The following is an 18,835-nucleotide window of genomic DNA, read 5'->3' as shown; positions in this document are numbered from 1 at the left end:
CCCCTTGTCTCGAGGGGTGGGTTTTGTATTTTCTCTGGGGTAAGATGGAGTCGAGCAGATCCATGATAATAGTCATTCATTCAATGAATATCTGTCCTATGTCTGCTGTATACGAGGCATCTTCTAAGGACTGGGGAATCTGGAAATCCCATACTTCATTCAGGGCTTACATTTTCATTGGGAGACACGGTATAGTGTTTGGGCATATAGAGATGGGTGTAGCTTGATTTCATTTATTAAATTTTATAGTCTTGTTTTTTCTCATCTTTTAAAACCTAAGATTGTAAATGAAGAAAAAATTAATTTCCAGTGGTTTTCTATTTATGACTATTAACATAAACTCATGTCCCATGAGACCCACTTGAGATCTGTCCTTTTGAAATTTTACTCTTAGTTCTATAATGGATCACTGGTCTTCTTTAGATAAAGACAATGTTACCTGGTGAACATCAGCAAGTTCTGAGTAATCTACAGTCTCGTTTTGAAGATTTTCTCGAAGATAGCCAGGAATCCCAAATATTTTCAGGTTCAGATATAACACAACTGGAAAAGGAGGTTAATGTGTGTAAGCAGTATTATCAAGAACTTCTTAAATCTGCAGAAAGAGGTAAAGCATGGGAATCCTTGCCTTTTTTTCTCCATGGGTGTTTAGTCCAGGCTATTTTCTGCTGTCAATGGGAATCTCAGTCTTAGGTATATTTTGTCAGTCCACCTGTAATAGATAGAAGCAATGATTGGAACATTAAATGCCTGTTTGAGGTAGGAAGATTCAAGGAGGGATTCAGTTATCTCCAAATGATGAATTAATAAAAAGATGTCAACCAAGTCGTATGACAATGAATTCTTAGTGTATCTACTTTTAAACATTTTCACTGTTTTGCAATGTAATGTTCAGAGTGATGATCTTTTAGTTTCAGAAAAGTTTCAATTATTTTTCCGTATACCAAACTTGGATTTTTTAAAGACTTTTTCTTAGAGGAGTTTTAGATTCACAGCAAAACTGAGAGCAAAGGTCAGAGATTTCCTATAACCAAACCTGAACTTTATACAGGGGTTGAAGGAAAAGATTTTGTCTTGTTAACTTTTGTTAAATATAAATTTTATTCCAAACACTTGATATAACTTAGAGACCAAAAAAACTTAGTAGTAATACTCTATTTAAAAAATTTTTAAACATTAACATAATCTTTACCTTTCATTGTAAAGGATTTAATTTAGTTTTTATTACTAATCTGCTACTAACATAATTCATATTTTTGTGAACACAAAACAGAGCAATATATTACTTTCCTTAGACATCATAAATCACATATTGGTACTTTAAGTGGCGTTGGGGAAATTTTATTAAATCTTCATAAATTGTAATGTCCACGATTTCAAGATTTATATCCTTGGGGTGGATTTGTGGTGATAACTGGTAACATTAGTTTGACTAGCTGTGTTTTAGTAGTAGAAAAACTGCCATGTTAAATCATGAACGAGAACATCCAAAAGATAGAAAATGAGGTATTTTCTAAACATTACATTTGTTTTCACAGAGGAGCAAGAGGAATCAGCTTATAATCTCTACATCTCTGAAGTCCGAAACCTCAGGCTTCGGCTTGAGAGCTGTGAAGACCGTCTCATCAGACAGATCCGCACCCCCCTGGAGAGAGACGACCTTCACGAAAGCGTGTTCAGAATCTCAGAGCAGGAGGTAAGGATGAGAAGCGCGTGGGGACAAGATTAGCACAGATTACTGTCTTAATGACCTTTACTGTCGACTCTGCGACCTCTCACACGCTCCCTTTGCCAGGGGTCACTTGGTGAGGTCTGCCTATGTACTTAACGCTGATGGCAGACGAGGATTCTGTAATTCAGTTCTCTCCCTTACTTGGGTAAACACAGGAACACGTGCTTTCTCACCCATTTATGTGGAGGCTGCGAGGGCTTCTCACAGTTTCTCACCTGCTCGATGCACAAGCACTGAATTAGATGTTTGGGCCCGAGGATATGGACAGTGAGGGAATGATTGATTATGAAACTTGACTACTTTGGCTTCATTTCTTTGATAAAGTAAAAGTAAAGAATATGTAAATGTCTTGCAACTAGAGATGATCATACTAAGTGAAGTAAATCAGAAAAAGACAAATACCGTATGTTATCACTTATATGTGGAATCTAAAATACGACACAAATGAACATATCTACAAAACAGAACCAGACTCACAGACATAGAGAACAGACTTGTCGTTGCCAAAGGGAAGGGGGGTGGGGGAGGGAAATACTGGGAGTTTGGGATTAGCAGATGCAAGCTATTATATATAGAATGGATAAACAATAAGGTCCTACTGTATAGCACAGGGAATTATATTCAATATCCTGTGATAGGGCTTCCCTGGTGGCGCAGCGGTTGAGAGTCCGCCTGCCGATGCAGGGGACACGGGTTCGTGCCCCGGTCCGGGAGGATCCCACATGCCGCGGAGCGGCTGGGCCCGTGAGCCATGGCCGCTGAGCCTGCGCGTCCGGAGCCTGTGCCCCGCAATGGGAGAGAGGCCACAACAGTGAGAGGCCCGTGTACCGCAAAAAAAAAATAAATAAATAAAAAAAAATAAAAAAATAAAAAAATATCCTGTGATAAACCATGATGGAAAAGAATATGAACAAAATGTATGTACGTGTTTAACTGAATCACTTGGCTGTACAGCAGAAATTAACACAACATTGTAAATCAACTACACTTCAATTAAGAAAAAAGAATACGTACGTGTTTTAAGTTAAGGGTCATAATGGGAAATGTGTATTTTTAAAGTGTTTGAAGAAAGAGACACCATCTGGAGTGATAGCCTAATCCTCATGTTTGTTCTCTGTTGTGTAGAAACTAAAGAAAGAGCTGGAGCGACTTAAAGGCGATTTGGCCACAATCACGAGTAAATGCGACGACTTTTTCAGTCAAGCGGCCGCCTCTTCCACGGCTCCCACCTTGCGATCCGAGCTCAGCGTGGTCGTCCAGAGCATGAACCACGTCTATTCCATGTCCTCCACCTACATAGAGAAGTATGGAACCACTGCCTTAATAGAAATCATCTAAACTGGCTTCATAAAAGTGCCACATATATATATAGGCTGTTTAGCCAAAAATGTTCATTTTTAAGAATACAAAATATTTTTCTTAATAACAAATATATTAAATATTTCTGTGGACTTATGATGCATCTTCATGCTGAAAGGGAATGTGAGCTTCAGAGACTAGAGCATTAATGATCTTCCCACATGTTGCCTGTAGTTTTGGTAGCTCAGCTGTTGTAGCCTATAGAACTTTCCTCCCAGGCTTGGTCTAAATTAGGTTTGAAAGAAGCCCCTCTGCTGTTGGAATCTCCTGCTGAAGACCACTGTGGGGGCAGGACATGGGTTCTGTTAGAAGACCGTTAGCAGGATGTTAATCCTTTTTTAAAAATTTTATTGAAGTATAGTTGGTTTACAGTGTTGTGTTATTTACTGCCGAGTCACCGCTACAGAAAAAGTGATTCAGTTATACACATATATACATTCTTTTTCATATTCTTTTCCATTGTGGTTTATCCCAGGATATTGAATGTAGTTCCCTGTGCTCTACTGTAGGACCTTGTTGTTTATCCATTCAGTATATAACAGTTTGCATCTGCTAACCGCAAACTCCCACTCCATCCCTCCCCTAACCCCCTCCCCCTTGGCAACCACAAGTCTGATCTCTATGTCTGTGAATCTGGTTCTGTTTCGTAGATAAGTTCATTTGTGTCATGTTTTAGATTCCACATATAGGTGATATCATATGGCATTTGTCTTTCTCTGTCTGACTTACTTAGTGGGATGTTAATCTTGTAATAAAAGTGTCAGTGTCTCGGGATGAAGACCATGCTGCATCATGCACCCTCATGGTGCTTTGGGACTGTATTGTGGGAAAATAAACACTTACCAAAAGGGGGTGTTGTTTAATTCTCTTTTTCAGGTTGAAAATTGTCAACTTGGTGTTAAAAAACACTCATGCTGCAGAAGCCCTTGTAAAATTCTATGAAACTAAACTGTGTGAAGAGGAAGCAGTTATAGCTGACAAGAATAACATTGAGAATCTAATGAGTACTTTAAAGGTATGCCTTTCACTGCTGGCTATTTTTTAAGATTATCCTTTAAAAGTATTTCTCTAGCACTTGGCCCAGGTCTTCAGACATCAAGCATTAAATACCTGAACTTGAATACATTTCTGTCCATTCCATGTCCTGTCTCTGTAGTACCATGGCTTACTGTAAATGAGTGTGTTCATTCATTTTTAGTTTGAGGTGAGTTCTTTTCATTTGAAGTTTGGATCTTTTTGACAGTAGGTTTTTATAGTCTGTTCATGTCGGCAGCAAGAGGAGTTGAAGCTAAAAAGTAAATTATTGATAATAGATTTTCTTGTGGAAAGAGGCAGTTATTTTAAGAAATCAAGATGAGTAGAGTAGTTAATCTAAGAAGGAAAAAGGCTGATAGTTATACTCGTCTGTTTCTCTTCTTCCATTTATAAAGCTCTGAGTAAAGATATTGTAAACCAATTGTGAGAAGTTTTCTCAGTGATTTTTTAATGCATGTGTTCATTTTTAAACAATGAGATCAGTAGATATTTAAAAAACAAACAATGAAAAAGACTTACCGAGGTAGCAGACTTGCTTATGAAATATATTTTATTTTATTGATGTGCAAATTTCGTTAGACTGAACTCTATAAAACTGTTGGTTTTTTTAGGTCAAAGTACAGTCAAATATTGGCAATTTTATAAGGTTCAAGCTAATGTAATATTTTGTATATGAAAGATATCTTTCCATTGTCTGATTTTATAGCAGTCATTTGTAAATGAATGGTAAAATTAGGTGAATAATGTGTTTACACAATGAGCGGTTGATACGTTTTTGTAACTTTATAAATTGATCTATTTTAGCAATGGAGATCTGAAGTGGATGAAAAAAGAGAAGTCTTCCATGCACTGGAGGATGAGCTACAGAGAGCAAAGACCATCAGTGATGAGATGTTTAAAACCTACAAAGAGCGTGACCTTGACTTTGACTGGCACAAAGAAAAAGCAGATCAGTTGGTTGAGAGGTGGCAGAATGTTCATGCTCAGATTGACAACAGGTTAGCACCCTTTTCATTCAGTTTTAGCTCAGATTTAATCTCTGCATTCTGGGTAAAGTCTAAATGTATTAGGCTTTTTACTTCCGTATGTAATTCATTCCATAGAGTTAATTTCCATATGTAGTTAATTGTGTTAATTGCAAGAGCTCTGTCCAATTACATTTCTTTTTTATAGGGTGGCCTTTAGTAAGATATTTAACTTCCAAGTAAGTTATTTTTCTGTTCTGTGTTATTACAACTGTTTATGTACTCTGGCATTTATATAGTTAATCTACTTGCCTTTTCTGAAGGAAAAAACAATGTATTCTCTAATTATTAGAGAATTCTCTAATTATTACCACTGATAATATCAAAATAACCATAACTTAGTAAGAGGAGGGTGGGTCATGCATTTCCTAGGGCCGGATGTAGCATCTATACTAGACAGGAGGCGTAAAGAAACTGAAATGTCCTAATGCTCATTTTAATCAAAGAGACAAGAAAGTCAAAATCATTTGCCCACTGACTGAAATAAAAAAGTGAAAAGAAATGGGATGGTTTTGGGGGCTCATCTTAAAAGAAATGGAATAGTGTTCCTTCTCATTCATTTTTTGTTTTTATTAATGCAGCTAAAATGCATTTATTATATAGTACCATTTGTGAGAAATAAATTATGTTTAAATATTTAGTATCTAATCTCTAAAATACATGATCTGTAGGTTTAATGTAGTGGTTTTAAAATCATAGAAACTGGGGTGTTTAATCACAGTTCCTAGAAAGTACCCTCTGAGTCCATGTTGAACCATTCATTGCTACCATGTCATTTTTTCAGAAGTGAACTGCCATTGCTGCAAACTTTAGGTCTTCAAGACTTGCTGATTGATAATTATTATGGTTAACTTTCCAGTTTTCCTGCTTTTTAGCTTTAGTCTCTCGGGCTTGTCCCTAGAATAATCAGTACCGATAAATTGCACAAGTCCTGGAGAAAAAGAATTTGTATTCAACCCAAGGCAGTGTAGGTGCCCTTGGAGATGGGCCTGGGATGCTGTGGCCTCGAATTCTCGACACACCCCTGTTGTTGTGCTTAGTGCATCTTAGGACAGTAATACTTTGTCCCTCTCTTTTTTTCTACACCTTCCACCTTCCTATTGGTTACTCTTGGAAACCGTGACTATTCCTTTGTTAACCTCTTAGGTTACGGGACTTGGAAGGCATTGGGAAGTCGCTGAAATACTACAAAGATACCTATCACCCTTTAGATGACTGGATCCAGCAAGTTGAAACTACTCAGAGAAAGATTCAGGAAAACCAGCCTGAAAACAGTAAAACCCTAGCCACACAATTGAATCAACAGAAGGTGTGTAAACACAGTTCCTTGTGCTAGGGTTGTGTCTGCATTTGGTCACTCAGACCTTGACCTTTCTTTCTCTTGTTAGTAAGATAAGTCAGCAACTATTTCAAGGAAGGCAGGGAATAAATCAGAAATGTTAAAAATTTGCACTCAAACCTACATCCATCCCTTATTTTGATTTAAGAAAGTTGCATGTTGCGACAGTTCAAGTTTCTAATGATCCTTTAATCGTAGGTATGGAAATGTCTCTGGTACTTTGCTGGCTGCAATAGTTTCATGGGATCCTAAATTTAAAAAAAAAAAAGGTTAGTCATAGAAAATTAAACAGCCACATGTGACCAAGAGTTAAATGCTTTGAGATTTTTGTTCCATCTTGAGGGCCAGTAATTTCTAGCTCTCTTTAGATCAGGATTAGGTGGGGGATAAGGGTTTCAAGTCTACTTGTGGATAATTCCCATGGAGTTTAGTAATTTCTGCTTTGGAAGCCTCATGAGGGGGTGTCACATAGTGGCTTAATCTTGAAAGCTTGGACTTTACCCAATGAGGCAGATGACATTAAGTGCAGTGGGGTAGAGGGAATTCCCTGGCAATCCAGCGGTTAGGACTTGGTGCTTTCACTGCCGAGGGTACAGGTTCAATCCCTGGTTGGGAAACTAAGATCCCATAAGCCATGTGGTGCAGCCAAATAAATAAATCAATCAATAAATAAAGGCTACAATTAAAAGAAAAAGTGCAGTGGGGTAGAGAGCTGTAGTCTTAAGTGATGTAGATATTTCTTAGTGCCTGAGATCTCAAGTTGTTGGATAGTATAGGGTTCCTTGTCCTTTTTCTCCTAACCTGTGTGTGCTTATAGATGCTGGTGTCTGAAATAGAAATGAAACAGAGCAAAATGGATGAGTGTCAGAAATACGCAGAGCAGTACTCCACTGCAGTGAAGGTGAGAAGACCAGTTCCTTGCATCAGATTTCATGTTCGGATATTCAGGGAGGTGCTTCTACGGTATACTTTTAAAGCCTTTGCAGGTCATTCAGTCTGTGTTAAAAAGTGAAACAGAGAATCTTCACTTATCTGTTAATTCTTTATGAAAGTGTGAGTCACGTGATGACTCCTGGTTCTTTCATTCTCTCTCTGTGTCACACACGTGCACAGCCTGGCCACACCCCCATGTGCACCAGAATAAAATGTAGCTCTGTAATCCGCCTCTTACCATTTTGCTTCCCCTCTCCCCTCCTTGCTGGAGTGTTCCATGCAAGTATTGCTGGAGTACTCCATGGAAGTATTGCTGGAATATTCCATGGGAGAACGTCTACCTTGTGCTCTAAGTCACCACACCTCAGCTTCACCCATTCAGATCTGGAGTCCTGTTTCCTAACTAGAGGAGAGGGAGGCTGAAAATAACTGGCACGCTGTCCCTATATGTCTCCATGAACTTCTAAAGAGACTTAGGAACTTTCCTGGCCACCCTAAATGTTTCTGATTTTTATTACCACCTTGGAAACATGTCAGGATTGGATTGATTCTTGAAAATGTAGTTTTGCAATATTTTCTTGACTTACTCAGTGAAAGTAGATGCCCTTTCTCTGCATCAAATCACTATAGAATGAAGGGTTAGTGCTTTGCTTTAATTAATCTTACCATTTCCTTTATACAGGACTACGAATTACAAACTATGACCTACCGGGCTATGGTGGATTCACAACAAAAGTCTCCAGTGAAACGCCGGAGAATGCAGAGCTCGGCAGACCTCGTCATTCAAGAGGTGATACCCGTCCAGAGATGGGGAGGGTGTAAAAGAGAGAAGCAACACCTTAGCAATTTTACATTTATATATTTGCATTGTGGTAAAATGTCCATAATAGAAAATTCACCATTTTAGCCATTTTTAAGCATACAATTCAGTGGCGTTCAGTACATTCGTAATGTTGTACAACCTTGAACACAATCCATTTCCAGAACATTCCATCATCCCAAACAGATGCTCTCTATCTATAACAATGCATCTTATTAAGGGTTTTAAAAAACCTTTGAAAATCTTCATTCAAGATGAATGAATTGCAGAGAATAATAAATGTGTATCATGATCAAATTTAGAAGAGGATTTTGCCATCACTGTGGTTTGCACAGCAGTAATCTCGTTCCTACTCGGTTATCATTGCTGGGGAGTCGTGAACTTCCCTGTCCCATAGACTAGTTAATATTTTAATTATTACTCAGTGTTCATTCAGCTCATTTAGGGCAACTGGAGATTCTGTTTTTATTTTTATTTTTCCTTACTTGCAGTTCATGGACCTGAGGACCCGGTATACGGCTCTGGTCACCCTCATGACACAATATATTAAATTTGCTGGGGACTCATTGAAGCGTCTGGAGGAGGAGGAGGTAACCATTAACCATGGGCAGGTTACTGAAAAGGAGCCACGGGAGGGTTTCATGATAAACTCACGTGGTTGAGAGCTGATGTATGAGTGATTAATTATAAAATTACAGTGAAAAACAGTAGAGGCGTAGGATTTTTTGGTTTGTTATTAAGATTCTCTCGAACTGAAAAACATTACAAAAAAAAGAGAAACAACCTTTTAGGAAAAAAAAAATTTTATTTTTACTCTAGATCTCTAGTATGAGAGCGTTAATGTCGTTAAGTGGTTCTATTTAAATTATGGAATGTTGGCAGTTTAGCAGAATGTTTTTCAGTTTTCTCACAGTTGAGAAGTATTGTTCTTTGAAGTATAGTTACTACTGTTATGATATCTGCAGAAATATTACATAAACACATTTGTTTTATGCATTTTAAATTAATTTACATCTTCAAGGATTTAAAACATGAAAGCCATTAAGTTAGAAGTAGCAGGTGTTTATACAAAATGGTAGTACTTTTTAAGAATTGTGGGGGGGGTTATTTTGGTTTTGTTTTTAGCTTTGCCAAAAAGATATGGTGTATATTAAAAAGACTAAATACCATTCTAATTTGGAGAACTTCAGTGCCTTTGATTATGCATTTAAAATATATTCAGAAACAGAAAGAATAAGGAGTTATTTATGGAATATATGGAATATATTTTCATAAAAGGCTATTGTATCTAATTTTGAAAGTATGCTCTGCTCTATTATCTTAATGTGCTTTCTGTTCCTAACCTCAGAACAGACAAAAATAGTAAACCAAATGCTGTAGTAAGTAAATTGTGGGGCATTAGCCATTTAAATTAGACCGTTGTTGAAATTCTGTAGGTGACTGTACTTAGTATAACTCCATTCATATAATGAGAGAACCAAAATGGTAGTAAATGTCTAATAGATGTTGCTTTCTTAGTTTCTAAAATTATGACCGCTTTTGTAAACTACTTTTGTCTGTTCAGAGTTAATAGTTTTCGGCAACTAAATCACTAACATGGCTACTTGCAAGTCTTTATAACTAACTTCCTTTGGGTTTAGAAAGGAGAACCAGAATATTTTCACATTCAAATAATTGGCATACACTTCTCATCTATGAAGGAAAGTCTATATTTTTTTTACATTCTTAATTTTTAAGAGATATATATGATTCCATTTTAAATGGTATACAGATCTTTTAAATTGTGTATTTTGTAGTTAAATGTAATATAAATAATTTAAGCCCTTCCCTTTCTTACAATGTATGTCTGCACATATATGAGCCAATTTGCTCAATGTATCTGATGAAGTAGAATAGAAGTTGATAGAACCAAAAGATATTTCAAAAAGCCTGAAATATATCCAAAATTATGCTTGTCATCCTTTGAAATATAAAAGTATGTTGAATTTAAAGTCAAAACAATGTAGCTTATGGAAGACCATGCAAAGATTATTATAATTTAAAGCATATTTTAAAATTCCTTGTTAAAAATTCACCACTTAAGGATATTAATAATAGAATATCTTACAAAAGATACATAGCTCAGTTTTCAGATTCCAAAGAGTAGTGTTTCTGAAACTGGGTCTATCTATACTCACATGAGAGATCTTGGTCAGAGAGCAGAATTTTCCATGGTAAACATGAAATCAAAGAGGGATTCAAGTTAATTTCAAAGATAATACCAAATTAGTTACAGAAATATTAGTAGAGTGTCTGTAATAGATAGGTGGATAAAGATATTTCTCCAGTCTTTGTTGATCACAAAATATATTAAATGTTAATTGCTGAGATTAAAGGACAGCATGTCTCCTTGGGGAACATTTAGATAAAACTTGAAGTTATTTTTATTTGAATAAGTTTGAGATATACAAGAAAGCAAATCAGCAATAGGACTAAATTGTTTCTAGTAATTTTTCTAATATTTGCTAAAAAATTCAGAGTTATCCAGGCAACATGAGATTATTATCAGTCACTAAAATGACTCCAAAACACTGAGAGTTTAACAACAGACATTTTTTTCTGAGAGAATTTTCATTTTTTTAAACCTTAGAACATGACCAAGAAAAAAAGGGAGGGACTCACAACTTCTGAGCAACAGCTAAGTTTTAAACAGAGTTTGATGAGGAATTGAGAAAGACCCTTTTAGAAATCATCTGCTGAAAACATGTTGAACACCTAATGTGTAAGCAGATAGAATGCTTCAGTATCACTGAGAGTTGACCCTGATAAGAAAATAAAGAAAATAGAACACTAAATATTGCAGGCTGTGATGAGATTTTTTTTCATATGAATTCTTATTAAAAATCATATTTAGGTTAGCAAAGGAAACATCTAAAATTCTCATCAAGATTATTGGGGATCAAGAAATGAGAGGAAGAAAAATAAGATGCATGGTCTATAATACAAACTAAATTCTTGAGATTTACCAGGACTTTTCAATGAAAATAAAATCTGCTATTTAGAATAATTTCCCTCCTTTTGTTTAAATTATTTCTAACTATGATGATTTTGAGCTGATGATATGACACTAATAACCTTATGGTATTAATAAAGAGAAATTAAATTGTGATTATAAACTAGCCCTGATCATGTTCTGTAGTCAAGTGTATTTCTCCCAGCTGAGATTGATTCTGTAATCAGTAGAGTAAACACATTTTCTTAATTGGATCTGAATCCCTAAGTACACTTTTACAAGCATTTATATTTAACAAATATCTTTATGTTTATGGAGTATCTGAAGGTTCTTGTCAAAGTGGATTCATATGAGCCATGTCATTAAGGACAACAACAAAATCAGTGAGTACATGAAGCACATCTTTTCTAAAGCCACCAGGGACTATAGGTGCCTTTGCATTAGCAATTCTGACTATTGTAAGTATCATAGTAGGGCAAATATAAATTAGTGAGGCATTTGATTGTAGAAACTACAGATTTTTATATAATTTTCCTCCTTCCTTATGTTAAGTATTATTTCCTCAATTGGCTCTCTGTTCCAAAGTTCTGTATCTTGCTTCTTTCACCATTAAGACAGGAGAATGTAAATATCATTTCAAATTTCCATTGGGCTAGAAAATGAAAACTAAATTCTCTAATGTCATTCAGTTCCTATACATTGTATGTTCTTCTCAGCCCACAGGACTGAGTTGTGTGTGAGAGCAGAAAGAGGACTGTTGTGAGAATTTTGGTTCCTACTTTGTCACTTGCCTATTGTGTGAGTTTTCAAAATTATTTAACCTCCCTAGACCTCAGTGTCCTCATCTGGGGTGAGGGTCATACTGTAAGCTTCCTTCTTGCTGTAAAATTCTGAGCTAGCTAATTTTAAAAGCAGAATTATTCCTAAGAGACCAAAAAAAAAAAAAAAGAAAGAAAAGATTCCTTGATTTAGAAAACCTGACACGCAGGGTTTTTTGTCTTCTCCGACTGTTGACTTTCTGAAGCTTCTTCTCTGCAGATGGTGGTGGGGTTGGTGGTGGGGTTTGTTCTGCCTTTGGTTTCACTGGTCTGTGTAAGTCCTTTCATGAGCATGGCTTCAGATTCTTAAAGACAGATTGGAGTCGAATGGGTTTGACCCTTCTGAACGTCTCTCATAGATGAAAAGGTGTCAGGAGGCTTCTGAGCACGGGGTGTATTCAGATCTGCTCCAGCGGCAGGAGGCGACGATGCTGGAGAATCGCAAACTCACGGGGAAGATAACAGAGCTGGAGAGGATGCTGACTGAGCTTGAGAAGCAGAAGTCCCGGGTTGAGGAGGAGCTTCCAAAGGTCAGGGAGGCAGCAGAGAACGAGCTCAGGAAGCAGCAGAGGGATGCAGCGGACATCACCCTGCAGAAGATGCGGGCGGAGGGCGAGGCCCAGAGGTACCGCCGGGAGCTGGAGGCCGTTGAGGGGGAGAAGGAGGCGGCGCAGCGCGAGCTGGAGCGCGTGCGGAGGCTCGCGGCCGAGGCCGAGGCCCAGAGGGAGGCCGTGCAGAGGAACCTGAGTGGCTTCCGGAAACAGCTGGAGGAGCACACCGCCACCAGGAGGGCCCTGGAGAACCATCTGAAGAGGAAAGACTCCAGCCTCCACGAGGTGGAGCAACAGAAAGATAAGCTGATGGAGGAACTAAGGAGAAAGAAGGACCACGAAGAGGAGCTCCTGAAGCTGGTCGAGCAGATGGAGAAAGACCTCACGTTCCAGAAACAGGTGGCGGAGAAACAGCTGAAGGAAAAGCAGAAAATTGAATCGGAAGCCAGAAGAAAAATAATCGAGATGCAGAGTTCGTACAAAGAAAACCCACTGCCAGCTTGTACGAGCACCCAGGCTGAGGAACTGAAGCAGCAGGTGGATGAGCTGACAGTGGCCGATAGAAAGGCTGAGAAGGACATGAGGGAGCTGAAGTATGAACTCAGTGCCCTGCAGCTCAAGAAAACTTCATCGGAGGAGAAGGCTCGCTTGCTCAAAGAAAAACTGGGTGAAACCAGCAATGCACTGAGATGCCTCAAGCTGGAGTTGGAAAGGAAGGACCAGGCGGAGGAGGGGTTCTCTCGGCAGCTCCGGGAGCTGGACAGGCAGCTGAGCCAGACCACAGGGAAGGCAGAAGAGGTCAGGCAGGAGGCCAATGACCTTAAGAGGATAAAGCACAACTATGAGCTAGAACTGGAATCTCTGCAGGAGGAGAAAGGGAAGCTGCAGAGGGAGGTGGACCGGATCACCAGGACACAGGCCGTCACCAAGAGGAGCATCCAGCATTTAAATTCACAAGTTACTTCTTTGCAGGATGACAAGGATTTCTCTGGCGAAAGAGCACGATCCTGCCAGAGAAAGTCAGATCACCTGAAAGAACAATTTGAGAAAAGCCACGCGCAGTTGCTTCAAAATATTCAAGCCGAAAAGGAGAATAATGAGAAAATCCAAAAGCTTAAAGAGGAATTGGAGAGAAGTAATGACTGTGCAGACACACTAAAGCACAAAGTGGATGAGCTCACCAGGCAGAATAACGAAACCAAGTTAATGATGGAGAGAATTCAGGCAGAATCGGCAAATGTGGTCTTAGAGAAACAAGCCATCCAGCAAAGATGTGAAGCACTGAAAATCCAGGCGGATGGTTTTAAAGACCAGCTTTGTGCCACAAACAAACACTTGCACAAACAGACGAAAACGGAACAGGATTTCCAGAGGAGGATCAAATGCCTGGAAGAAGACCTGGCCCAAAGTCAACATTTAGTGAGTGAATTTAAGCAGAAGTGCGACCAGCAGGACCTCATCATCCAGAACACGGAGAAGGAGGTGCAAAGTCTGAGTGCTGAGCTAAGTGCATCCAAAGAGGAGAAACGCCTTGGGGAGCAGGCAGTGCAGATGCAGTGGGCACAGGTGCAGGACCTGAACGACAGATTGAAAAAGGTGCAAGACGAACTGCACTTAAAGGTCCTAGAGGAGCAGGTGACCCACAGGAAGATGGTTCTGTTTCAGGAGGAATCTGAGAAATTCAAACGTTCTGCAGAGGAGTTTCGGAAAAAGATGGAAAAACTGATGGACTCCAAAGTTATCACGGAACATGATATTTCGGGCATCCAGCTTGACTTTGTGTCTCTCCAGCGGGAAAACTTCAGGGCACAAGAGAACGCGAAGCTCTGTGAAACAAATATCCGAGAACTTGAGAGGCAGCTCCAGCAATATCGTGAGCAGATGCACCGAGGGCAGAATGGGGAGGCACATCACTACCAGAAATGTCGGGAGCTCACAGATGAGCTGGTCGCCCAGAAACGGGAGGTGGAAAACCTGAAGCAAAAGATGGATCAGCAGATAAAAGAACAGGAGCATCAGTTAGTGATGCTCCAGTGTGAAATCCAGAAAAAGAACCCAGCCTTCAAGACACATCTTGAGATGGCAGTGAAGGAGTATCAGCGCCCAGGGGACTTCTCCTCCTCTCCCTCCATGGCCAGGTCCCCTCTACAGAGGTGGACTCAGGAACCACAGCTTTCGGAGGAAAGATGGCAACATCGGGGTGCTGAACAGATGCAGAAGGAGGGCCAGGGCAGGCCATCAGGGGCTCCGGTTGAGAAAGAGAAGAGTCAGCAGTGTTACTCTGAATACTTTTCTCAAACAAGCACCGAATTACAGATAACTTTTGATGAGATGAACCCTGTTGCAAGACCGTCAGAAATCGAGAAGCTAAGAAATCAAGGTCTGTACAATTCCAGACACGCTGTCAGGTGTCAAGAAGACAAGTGTGAAATAGACCTGGTGACGCTTCTGGCACCCTTAGAGGTATACCCTGGATTCTGGAACCTTGTCAGCTACCCTCTGTCGGGTTTCCACTCTTGTTTCCTTTCTCTGCTAGGCTACATGTTTTAACCATGTTGAATGTGAGTGGCTCTTTGTAGTCCAACAGAAAATCATGCTATCATTTTCTAGTGATTTACTTGAATCTTTACTACAAACTACAGTCTTCAATTTTTAAATGTTTGAGATGAAAAACACAGAGGTCATGGCTATCCTGTCATATCTGTGGGATTCTATTCCGAAAAATTTGACCCTAAAAAAAAAAACTAGAAAAACCAAGCAGTTAACTTTAATTTCTAACACGTTTTGTGGACAGATTTTACCTCCTGTCTTTTTTAGACATAACATTTTAATACCTTAATTGTCATCTAAAGTTTAAACTTCAGACTGTCAAAATAATATTTCTTGTTCCTGAACCCTCTTGGGCTTGAAAGTGTTCTTCTCTTATCTCATCTTTGTTATTCTAGGAATTATATTTGGATTAAGAGTGGGTAACATGACAATGTTCTTTAGATGACTTTTAACGTCTTATAAATTCCCGTTACAGATAGCTAAGAACAAGCAGTATGCTATGCACACAGAAGTCACGGCATTAAAGCAAGAAAGGAGCCCAGTCCCCGGTGCTGATGAATGGCTGCTTGAAGGGTGCAGGGCACAGGGTGGACTCAAAAGAGATTTTCTTAAGAAGGGCTCAGAACCAGAGACCTTTCAGAACTTTGGTGGTGATCATGCATGCTCGGTCAGGGATGATGAGTTTCAGTTCCAAGGGCTCCGGCACACTGTGACGGCCAGGCAGTTGGTCGAAGCTAAGCTTCTGGACATGAAAACAGTTGAGCAGCTGCGACTTGGCCTTAAGACTGTTGAAGAAGTCCAGAAAACTCTGAGCAAGTTTTTGACAAAAGCCACCTCCATCGCAGGGCTTTACCTAGAATCCACAACAGAAAAGATTTCATTTTCCTCAGCTGCCAAGAAAATCATCATCGATAAGATGATGACTTTAGCATTTTTAGAAGCTCAGGCGGCCACGGGTTTCATAATTGACCCCCTTTCAGGGAAGACCTATTCTGTTGAGGATGCAATCCTTAAAGGTGTGGTTGACCCCGAATTCAAAATCAGGCTCCTTGAGGCAGAGAAGGCGGCCCTGGGGTATCCATGTTCTTCTAAGACACTGTCAGTGTTCCAAGCCATGGAAAATAGAATGCTTGACAGGCAAAGGGGCAAACATATGTTGGAGGTGCAGATTGCCAGTGGGGGCGTCATCGACCCCGTGAGGGGCATTCGGGTTCCTCCAGAAGTTGCCCTGCAGCAGGGGCTGCTAAATAACGCCATCCTGCAGTTTTTACATGAGCCATCCAGCAACACTAGAGCCTTTCCCAATCCCAATAATAAGCGAACCCTGTATTACTCAGAGTTACTGCGCATGTGTGTCTTTGACGTAGACGGGCAGTGCTTTCTGTTTCCATTTGGGGAGAGGAACATTTCCAATCTCAATGTAGCGAAAACTCACAGGATTGCTGTCGTCGATACTAAGACAGGAGCAGAACTGACTGCCTACGAGGCTTTCCAGAGAAACCTGATTGAGAAAAGTACCTACCTTGAGCTGTCAGGGCAGCAGTATCAATGGAAGGAAGCCACGTTTTTTGAGTCCTATGGGCGTCCCTGTCGTGTACTGACCGATACTAAGACAGGATTACAGTTCAGTATCAGCGAGGCCATAGAGCAGGGAACCATTGACAAAGCCTCCATCGAAAAGTATCAGGAAGGCTTCCTCACACTCACAGAACTTGCTGATTCCTTGCTGAGCAGGTTAGTCCCCAAGAAGGACTCGCGCAGTCCAGTGGCAGGGTACTGGCTGACTTCCAGTGGGGAAAGGATCTCTGTGCTAAAGGCCACACGTCGGAATCTGGTTGATCGGATCACCGCCCTCCGATGCCTTGAAGCCCAAGTCAGTACCGGGGGCATCATTGACCCTCTGACCGGCAAGAGGTACCGGGTGGCCGAGGCCTTGCACAGAGGCCTGGTGGACGAGGGGTTTGCGCAGCAGCTGCGGCAGTGTGAGTTAGTCGTCACGGGGATCAGTCACCCTATCAATAACAAAGTGATGTCAGTGGTGGAAGCTGTGAGTGCAAATATCATAAGTAAGGACATGGGAATCCGCTGTCTGGAATTTCAGTACTTGACAGGGGGGCTGATTGAGCCCCAGGCCCAGGCCCGCTTGTCAATTGAAGAAGCCCTCCAAGTAGGGATTATAGATGTCTTCATTGCTACAAAGCTCAAAGATCAAAAGTCCTATGCCAGAAACATCCTCTGTCCTCAAACGAAAAGAAAGTTGACATATAAAGAAGCCTTAGAAAAAGCTGATTTTGATTTCCACACAGGACTTAAACTCCTAGAAGTGTCTGAGCCCTTGATGACAGGGATTTCCAGCCTCTACTATTCTTCACAATAGGACCTGTTTATAGAACCAGAGTCAGGGGTGATGCTGTCTAGTTCGTCTGCTTTGTCCACAGCTTGATGGTATGAGATCCACGGCCTAGTAATTGTGTGACATGCTTGAAGCACTGTTAATTTCTTGAGGGCTGGAAACACCTGACTGCTCAGAAGAGAGAATACTTTTAATTTAAAAATTTTTTAAATTTTTTTAGATAAAGTTTTATTGGAATGCAGACACATTGTTGTGTACATATTGTCTTTGGCTACTTTTGGGTACAAGGACGGAGTTGAGTAGTTCTAACAGTAACCATATGGCTCACAAAGCCTAAAATATTTGCTCTCTGGTCCTTTCCAGAATAGTTTGCTGTCTCCTGATCTGGAAGAATTTGCATCACTCCTTTAGACTAAACGTCAGGAGGCTTGGATTTTAGACTCCATTCTGCCCAAGAGAGAATACTTTTAAAATGGAAAATAACAAAAGATTTACTGCTCTTCATAATGGTTCCATTTAGCTTTGAGATTCGTTTTTTGACTCCTACCCAAACTAAATAAAAGTATTTTACCTGGAATATGGGATAAGCTTGAGGATCTCCAGCGAGTTTACAGCATCCTTTCTTCAGAACTCTGCATCACTGCCTGGATCCAGCCTGGTGTCAGGGTTCCCATTTATTAAATGATTCATTACACTCACTGAAAGAGCACTTAAAAAAGAACCGTGGAATCGCAGAGGAAAATGTAAACTTGTTCTCACATCCGTGAGGCTGTAGTGTTTCAGATTGCCTTGAAAAATGAACATTTTTAGTTTTTCTGTATGTCGTAATCTTCTTTACATATTATATTTTACCACCATCTCCCATTTCTAGTTACGACTTTGTAATTAAAAGCAGCATTATGCATGGGTTATGTGTTGGAGGAGAGGGAAGGTTTTTCTTCGTTCTATGTATTTTTTGTTTTGTGTAGACTTTATTCTTTCAGCTTTCCATTGTCTGTTACTTTTCTGTCATGACAGTTATGATTGTAATGCTAATGCAAAGGCAGCAATTCAGATTTCTTTTAGTGCTTCATGAATAAAGTTGAGTTTTTAAATGTGTTATATTAATAGACTAGCTAGGAGGTTAGGCTGATCATTCAAGACTATTTCTCACAGCTTGCTTTGCTACCATAAACATTTTGGAAGTACATCTGCTACGTGACGTGTTGAATATGGTAAAAAATGAATAAAATATCTCGATAACCTGTGTGTGATGAAAAAATATTTTTAAATCCTTGTTTTCTGTGGAGATCACTTTAATGGCTCGGTAATTTACTGGAATATATCTT

At 39.7% G+C, this 18,835-nt stretch overlaps 1 protein-coding gene across 10 annotated transcripts in view; it reads left to right on the top strand.

Moving 5' to 3' along the window:
• DST (dystonin) overlaps nucleotides 1–18,835 on the top strand; it is a gene marked incomplete at its 5' end in the record, with an annotated part of 395,725 nt that overhangs the window by 226,645 nt on the left and 150,245 nt on the right. For 8 of the 10 annotated variants that reach the window (XM_082663420.1, XM_082663421.1, XM_082663422.1 and 5 more), the window contains 9 exons: nucleotides 424–607; nucleotides 1,539–1,696; nucleotides 2,858–3,036; nucleotides 3,968–4,106; nucleotides 4,931–5,124; nucleotides 6,298–6,460; nucleotides 7,308–7,391; nucleotides 8,106–8,213; nucleotides 8,735–8,833. In XM_082663420.1, coding sequence (XP_082519546.1) covers nucleotides 424–607; nucleotides 1,539–1,696; nucleotides 2,858–3,036; nucleotides 3,968–4,106; nucleotides 4,931–5,124; nucleotides 6,298–6,460; nucleotides 7,308–7,391; nucleotides 8,106–8,213; nucleotides 8,735–8,833 — 1,308 coding nt within the window. Of the gene's footprint in view, nucleotides 1–423; nucleotides 608–1,538; nucleotides 1,697–2,857; nucleotides 3,037–3,967; nucleotides 4,107–4,930; nucleotides 5,125–6,297; nucleotides 6,461–7,307; nucleotides 7,392–8,105; nucleotides 8,214–8,734; nucleotides 8,834–12,412; nucleotides 15,068–15,629; nucleotides 18,705–18,835 lie in introns of those variants that run through there. The other 2 variants (XM_082663427.1, XM_082663419.1) reach the window with 1 other exon arrangement.

This window comes from Grampus griseus (genome assembly GCF_964374135.1).
Source record: "Grampus griseus genome assembly, chromosome: 10".
Taxonomy (NCBI): Eukaryota; Metazoa; Chordata; class Mammalia; order Artiodactyla; family Delphinidae; genus Grampus; species Grampus griseus.
The sequence above is the reverse complement of the archived record's forward strand: the minus strand, read 5'-3'. Positions and strand labels throughout refer to the sequence as shown.